Source organism: Erinaceus europaeus, chromosome 8, assembly GCF_950295315.1.
Source record: "Erinaceus europaeus chromosome 8, mEriEur2.1, whole genome shotgun sequence".
NCBI lineage: Eukaryota > Metazoa > Chordata > Mammalia > Eulipotyphla > Erinaceidae > Erinaceus > Erinaceus europaeus.
The window spans coordinates 31,648,429-31,656,702 of record NC_080169.1 but is presented as its reverse complement, the minus strand read 5'-3'; the positions used below and the strand labels follow the sequence as shown (position 1 = coordinate 31,656,702).

At 36.2% G+C, this 8,274-nt stretch overlaps 1 protein-coding gene across 1 annotated transcript in view; it reads left to right on the top strand.

The window, feature by feature from the left end:
• Nucleotides 1-208: 208 nt before the first annotated feature.
• Nucleotides 209-8,274, top strand: part of ABCB5 (ATP binding cassette subfamily B member 5) — a 138,212-nt gene continuing 130,146 nt past the window's right edge. The window contains exons 1-3 of the mRNA XM_060196112.1: nt 209-261; nt 5,623-5,680; nt 7,793-7,943. Coding sequence (XP_060052095.1) covers nt 209-261; nt 5,623-5,680; nt 7,793-7,943 — 262 coding nt within the window. The remainder of the gene's footprint in view (nt 262-5,622; nt 5,681-7,792; nt 7,944-8,274) is intronic.

Sequence of the window (8,274 nt, the reverse complement as noted above, 5' to 3'; positions counted from 1 at the left end):
CAATGTAAACAAAAAGTTGTAGTTTCAGTGATGAAGTACTTAAACAGAAATTTCTGTCAAGATGGCAGCATAAAACATGAATTTTTTTCAGAAACTGTTAAGGAGGTGAAGAGTGATTCCTATCAACTGAACAGGGGGGAATCACATATTTTTGCTACTTGTTAATATTTTGATCCAGAAGAACTGAAATGTAAACATGCCCCAAAATATGGTAAATTCTGAAAGAACTGGAAGTATAAAAAAAGCATCAGAGAGGAGACTGCATAATAGTTATGCAAAGAGACTTTTAAGCCTAAGGCTCTCAATTCCTAGGTTTTATCCCCAGTATCACCTTAAGCCAGAGTTGAGTAGTGCTCTGATCTCTCTGTATCTCTCTTTCAATAAACAAGTAAATAAATAAATATAATTTATTAAAGAAAGTCATCAGAGTAATGGTAAAATTTTGCTTAAGTGTTATAAATGGTATTCTGCAATTTCAAATATGTTTTGTATTTTCAACAAATGTAGCAGAATGACTATAGTTTTTTCCAAAAATGGCAATGGCATTGGTATTTTGTTGGACATCAATATAATTAGTGTTAAAAATGGTCTAATTTTTATAGCACTGTTAGGAAGTATAATAGCTACAGAATTTATTGATTTTTATTAATCACATATCTTTTATTTTTATTTCTTGTAGTTGACAAGTATAGGTGGAAAAATGCCTAAGTATTTTATTACAATTCTCTATGAATTCTTTATCTCATGTCATACATATATATAATCTACTATGTTCTTCTTTTATCACTAACTAGATGTTTATCTGTGATTAAGTATACTACAAAAATTTCTACTATAATCAATTGAGTTAGAGATTTAAAGTAGAAATTAAGATCTATCTTAGTTTCACTTTTATCATAGTACTTGATTGAACTACATTCCTGTTAATAATCAAACAATTGATATTGAGTAAGCTGTAAAGCTGGAGAGACCCTTCTGATCACTTGGTTCACTAATACATGGTTACAGATATCCAGAGAGACATGAAACAAAACAAAAAAAAATCAGAAAAAAAGAGGTAGCTTACTGAATCTTGAGGTTTTTTTTAAAATTTATTTGATGGTAACAGAGAGAAATTGAGAGGAGAGAGAGAGATGGGAGAGAGAGAGAGAGAGAGAGAGAGAGAGAGAGAGAGAGAGATGGAAGAGAGAGTGGAAGATAAGAAAAGTGGTCAGGTAGGTGGTATAGTGGATAAAGCATTGGACTCTCAGGCATGAGGTTGTGAGTACAATCCCAGGCAGCACAGTACCAGAGTGATGTCTGGTTCTTACTCTCTATCCTCTTATCTTTCTCATTAGTAAGTAAATAAAATCTAAAAAATAAAAAAAAGGCAAAGAGAGATAAAAGGAGAAACACCTACAACCCTGCTTCACCTCTTGCTAAGATTGCACTCCTGCAGGTAGGGATTAGGGCCTTAAACCCAGGTCCTTGCACACTGTAATGTGTGCTTAACCAGGTGTGCCACATCCCAGCCCCTGAATTTTTAAAATATGTAATTTCCAAACTTGGGCTATTACAAATTGCTGCTATGAACATCGATGTGCATAGATCTTTTCTGGTAGGTGTTTTTTATTTTCCCTGGGTAAATCCCTAGGATGGGGATTGTTGCATCCATTTCTAGACTTCTGATTATCTCCTTAGTGACAGATAAAAGGCTAAGGAAGTTACAATGCATATACACAATGGAGTATATTATTCAGCTGTTGAAATTATGAGACCATCTCCTATGCAATATCATTTTCAGAACTCAAAGGCAGTGTGTTGAGTGAGACAAGACAAAAAGAGAAAGACCAGTACTCAGTGCTCTCACTTATTGGTGAAACTTAAGAACAGAGAACAGTAAGGGAAAACATAAAGTGAAACTTGGACTGGGTATGGTGTATTGCATTAAAGCAAAGGGCTGGGGGGGGAGAGAGAGAGAGAGAGAGAGAGAGAGAGAATATGAAGGGACATTGGGATCCTGTTGTGTCTCCTAGACACCAATCAAGAGGACAATGAAAGGTTGTGCCTATGTGTTAAAGACTATACTGTAAACCATTAACCCACAGTAATTTTTATTTTTTAATTAAAAAATCTATTTTTAGTGGGAAAGGAATTGAGGCACCTTTTTTGAGGCATCTGTGAACTATCTCATAGCAAACTGGTACAATATACAAGTAAATAATCAACTTCAGGTGGAAAAAATTTAGTAATTTTGTCGTTTTATCAAATGACAAATCAGTTTTTTGTGGAAGGGTATGTTACAAAACTAACTAAAGAAGTTGGAAGTTTATTCTTAAATGTTTCCTTTACAAAACTTATTTTGATTTCCTTCAGTCTTCCTTTAATGATTCAGAACTGTATGTGCTAGGATATGTACAAGTATGCTTAAGTGGTATTGAGAAGATTTTCCTAAAATCGGTGGATGAAACTTACCATTTTATTCTGGACATATTTGAACTGTGAGAGATGGGAGATAGTTAAGCTCACATAGTACTATGTGAAAGTACCAATGCAAGGATTCCAGTTCAAGCCCCTGGCACCCCACCTGCAGTGGGATGCTTCATAATCAGCGAAGCAGGTCTGCAGGTGTCTATCTTTCTCTGTCCCTCTCTGACTTGCTCTCCTCTCTCAATTTCTCTCCATCCTTTCAAATAAAATGGGGGAAAAGGGGTGGGGAAATGGCCACTAGGAGCAGTGGATTTGTGGTGCTGGCACTAAGCCCCACCAATAACCATGCAGGCGACAATAATAAATAAATTTCTTGATAGTGGGAAAAATTCACAGTTCTCCTGGTTATTGTGTACCTAAAAGAACTCCTTTTAGCCTCCTGGAGCAGTTTTAAAATTTCCAGTCCAGGAAGCTAGGAGGTTTCATGCAGGAAGACCCAGGTTTCTACAACCACTTAGGAGTGAGCATCTTGCATGGCACCAAGAAGACACTCCAAGAATGGTGGTGTGGTACTGTGGCATCTCTTCTATCTCTGTATCTCTATCTCTGAGTAAAGTTGAAAGATTAAAATTAACAGGAAGCACTGGAATCATACATCTATGAGGAGCTAGAATTAAAAAAAAATTCTAAGGGGCCTTGTAGCAGTATATTCGATACATTACCATGCTCAAGGACCCAGGTTCAAGCCTCCAGTCCTCACCTAAGGAGGAAAGCTTCATGGATAATTGAGGAATTCTGCCTCACTCCCTCTACTTCTCCCTATCTCTGTTAGAAAACAGAAGGACAAAATATAGGCACCAAGCCCCTGCATAGCTCTGTTGGCATGAGAGAGAGAGAGAGAGAGAGAGAGAAGGGGGGAGAGAAGGAGAGAGAGAAAGGAAGGAAGGAAGGAAGGAAGGAAGGAAGGAAGGAAGGAAGGAAGGAAGGAAGGAAGGAAAGGAAGCACCTAATCCAGGACCTCACATCCATTAAGATAGTTTCTATTTCAAAAATAGTAATAAAATAAAACATGAACTAACAAATATTAGAGGATGGAGGATGTGCAAAATTTGAAGCCTGTGTGCATGGTTTGTGGAAGTGGAAAATGCTACAGCTGCTACAGAAAATAAGTATGCTGGGGGCCAAGCAATGGTGCACCTGGTTAAGTGCTCACATAACAGTGCACAAGGACCCAAGTTCAAGCCCCTGGTCCTCATCTGCAGGGGGAAAGCTTCACAAGCAGTGATGCAGGGCTGCAAGTGTCTATCTCTTTCCTTAACTCCCCAGCCCCTCTCAATTTCTCTCTGACTTTGTACAATAATAAAAAATACATATTTTTTTAAAAAATAAGTATGATTTCTCAAGAAATTTAAAATACAAATTGCATATAATTCAATAATTCCAGTCTTGGTATGTATGCAAAAGACTTGAAATCCAAGACTTATGAGATATTTATAGGGTCTGTGACATAGCTCACTTGGATAGTGCTGTGCTGCTTTGTCAAGTCCAGTTCAAGCTTGGCCCCACCTCATTGAAGGAAGCTTTGGTGCTGTGGTCTCAATCTCTTTCTTCTCTCTCTCTCTCTCTCTCTCTCTCTCTGCCTCTGAACTCTGTGTCTCTTAAAATATATATATGCACGTGCGCGCACACACGCGCACACACACACACATATTTGTCTACCCATGTTAATAGCATTATTCACAGTAATCAAAAAAGTGAGAGCAAAGTGTCCAATGGCCAATGAGTGAATACACAAATGTGGAATCATACATACAATGGAATAGCACTCAGTCTTAAAAGAGAACTTGTATATAGCTGTATCTTATAGAGTAATGCCACCGGTTGCTTCTGTTCTCCCTGGTCTAAGCTTTAAAGAGAGTCAGCATTTCCAAGACTCAGCCTATGGTATGTGCATTAAAAAGTTTGAGACATTCAATCAATTTTCCCCTCTCATATTAATTAAATAGTGATTTATATCACTACAAGTTAATAGGAGTGTATATAAACACCATTCCAACCACCAAAAGTACAACTCCACACAATTCCGACCACCAGAACTCTGTATCCCATTCCTCCCCACCCCCTCCAGTGAAGCCAAATATCCACCCTTACCCTCTACCCAGAGATTTTTACTTTGATGCCCTACTCCCAACTCAGTCAAATCCTGCTTTGAATTTCCCATTCTGTTCTTCTTTCTCAACTTCTGTTTATGAGTGGGATCATCCCCTACTTGTCTTTGTCTTCTGACTTAGCTCACTTAACATAATTCCTTTTAGCTCCATCCAAGGTGGGTCAGAGAAGGTGGCTTCATTGTTCTTAATAGCTGCATAGTAGTCCATTCTGTATTTATACCACAGCTTTCTCAGCCACTCATCTGTTGTTGGGCACCTGGGTTGCTTCCAGGTTTTAGCTATTACAAATTGTGCTGCTATGAACGTAGGTGTACACATATCTTTTTGGTTGACATAATCCCAAAAGGATAAAGAATAGGAAAGCTATCAGGGGAGGGGATGGGATACAGAGTTCTGGTGGTGGGAATTGTGTGGAGTTGTATTCCTCTTATCCTGTTTTTTGTCAGTGTTCCCTTTTTTAATAAATAAAAATTAAAAAACAGGGAAATTGACATATGATGCAATTTTGGTGAACTTTGAATATGTATTGTTAATTAAAAATAAGACTATTGGAAAAGGAGAAAAATAAACTGTATTATTCCACTTAAGTGAAGCACCTAGTATAGTTAGGTTCCAAAAGACAGAGGTTTTAGGACTGTGTTTAACAGAGAGTAGTAGGGGGAGTGTTAAATCCCTATATACTGACTGAAGTTTCAGTTTACAAGATGAAAATAATGCTGTAAGTAGATGGTGGCTATGGTAAGACAACCAACTTAGTGCCTCAACTATACACTTTAAATAGTTAATATGCTAAATTCTGTTGTGTGTTGTCTATTAAAATTTAAAAAAATAAAACTACTCCAATTATATGTCTTCAGTTCTTACCTTAAATTATAGTGACAACTTCCCTTCCCAGTGATTATATTATCATTATTTTAAATTTTTCTTATTGGTATAACTTTGCTTCTAAAGGTAAAATTTGATACGTTAGTACAATTTTAATTGATTTTTTCAAATTATACTTACAGTATAACATTTTAATTATAAACATTTATTTTTCTAGAAAGCTGCAAGATCAATCACCTGAAGTAAGAAAGCAAGTTGTTGGACCAGTTGAAATAGTAAGTGACACCAGAAAGTGAAATATCAGGAAATTGTCAGTGTCACAGGATGATTGTGTTTGGGAGTTTACATCTACTTGATGAAAAGGAGAAACTGAAAAAAAAAAAAAAAAAAAAACATTGATCAGAGTATTATTTTCACCAAGAAAAATATACAAATAACCCAGAAGTCTCACAGGGGATAATGAAAATAACACACTATCAATACATTGATCCTAGATACATTTGCATGTGTGTCATGAGTACATGTTATCAAATGTTATTTCTTAGTGTTACAGAATTTTGAGTGGCATCTACAATAAATTGTGCTACTATGAACATAGCTATACACAGATATTTTGGTTAGGATACATCACCAGCAGAGGAATTGCCAGGTCACAGGTTAGGTCCATTTCTAATTTTCTGAGAATTCTCCAGACTGCTCTCCACTTGGGTTGAACCAATTTACATTACCATTAGCAATGCAGAAGTATTCCTTTACCACTACAACCTCTCCAGAATTTGGGTAGAACCACATTGGTTGAACCTATTTACATTCCCACCAGCAATGCAGAAGTATTCCTTTACCACTACAACCTCTCCAGAATTTGTTGTTACTATTCGTTCTGATGTATGGCATTTTCACAGGTAAAGTGGTATCTCAATGTTGTCTTATTTACATTTCTCTGACAATCAGTGACTTGGAGCATTTTTTCATTTGTCTGTTTGCCTTTTGGATTTCTTCTGTGGTGAATATTCTCTTCATATCATCTCCCCATTTTTAGATGGGATTTTTTTTTCTTTTTACTGCTGAGTTTGGTGAACTTTTTACATAGTTGGTTATTAGCCTTCTGTCTCATGTATGGCATGTAAAGATCTTCTCCCATTATGTAAGGAATCTCCTTATTTTGGATGGTGGTTTCTTTTGCTGTATAGAAACTTTTCAATTTGATGCAGTCTCATTGGTTTAATTTTGTTATTGTCTTCCTTGCAATTGGACTTGTGTCATTGAAGATGCCTATAGAAGATGCCTATAGATTTAAAAAGGAGTTCTGCCAGTATTTTCGTCTAAATATCTGATAGTTTCTAGTGTAACGTCCAGGTCCTTATCCATTTGGATTTTACTTTTGTATGTGGTGAACTGTAGTGGTTCAGTTTCGTTCTTTTCATGTTTCAACCCAATTTTCTGGGGGGAAAAGGGGGCAATTATGTATAAATGTAGTTGTAGAGATGATGGTTGGCCTATGTCTACAACCTTAGGGGAACTGCAGTGGCTTTCTCCTTTCTCCTTTGTTTAGGCCCTCTTGTCAAAAATTAGATGTTCATAGGTGTGGGGGCTTATTTCTAGGCTCTCAGTTCTATCCCACTAGTCAGTTTATGTTTGTTTCAGTACCATACAGTTTTGATTACATTTGTCCTATAATATAGTTTGAGATCTGGAAGCATCATTCTTCCAGTTCTGTTCTTTTTTTTCCTGTCAAGTTTGTTTTGGTGATTCTAGATATTTTCTGATTCCATGTAAGCATTTGTAGCTTTTGTTCTATTCTCTTTATAAAAATTGGTGTAACCTTGATGGAGATTGCATTAAATTTGCATATACTCTGGGTAGAATAGTCATTTTGATTATGTTAGTTTTTCTAATCTATGGACATGGAATATCTTTCCACTTCTTTGTATATTTTTCCATATCTTTGTAAAACCATTTCCATAGTTTTAAGTATATAAGTCTTTCACTTTTTTGTTAAGTTTATTCCTATATATATTACTGGGGTTTTTTTTTTTGGGGGGGGGGTTGCTGTTATAGTGAATAGGACTGATTTATTCTTCTTCTGGCACATTCAGTGTCAGGGATTAAACTCAGAACCATATGTTTGAGAGTCCAATGTTTTATCCATGAATGATCTCTTGGGTCCTGCTACTTTATTTTTGAATTTCTTCTTCAAAGTACAGGATAAATCTTTAAAATAAGAGTTTTTTTTTTACTTTATATATAGATACTTACCAGTAATGTTACCTTTTGATTATTTTCCTAACCAGTTTGCAAATTCATGTTCATTTGATGGTAAAACTGTCTTTTTTTTTTTGAATCTCTACCAAGCTATTGTGATTTGCTTTTTTTTTTTTGTTGTTCAGTTCCGCTTTGCTGATGGACTAGATATCACACTCATGATCCTGGGATTACTTGCATCATTGGTAAATGGAGCCTGTCTTCCTGTAATGTCACTGATTTTAGGAGAAATGAGTGATAATCTTATTAATGGATGTCTAGTCAAAACCAACACTAGTAAGTATAATATAAATCTTATTATCTTTCTGGGGACTTAAAAACAGTGAACAAACAGTACAATTTGTTTTATTTTTATTTATGTTTTTGTTTATTTGTTTTACTGCCAGTTAGGCTCAGTTATCACTCGGACTGGATGCCAACATTATGAAACCACTGCACCTGGAGGCCATTTTTTTTCCATTTTTCTTTCTTTCCATTTTATTTGACAGGACAGAGAGAAATTGAGAGGAGGAGAGGGGAGATAGAGAAGGAGAAAGAAAGAGAGAAGCCTGCAGACCTGCTTCACCACTTGTGAAGCGTGCCCTCTGCAGGTGGGAAGAGGGTGTTT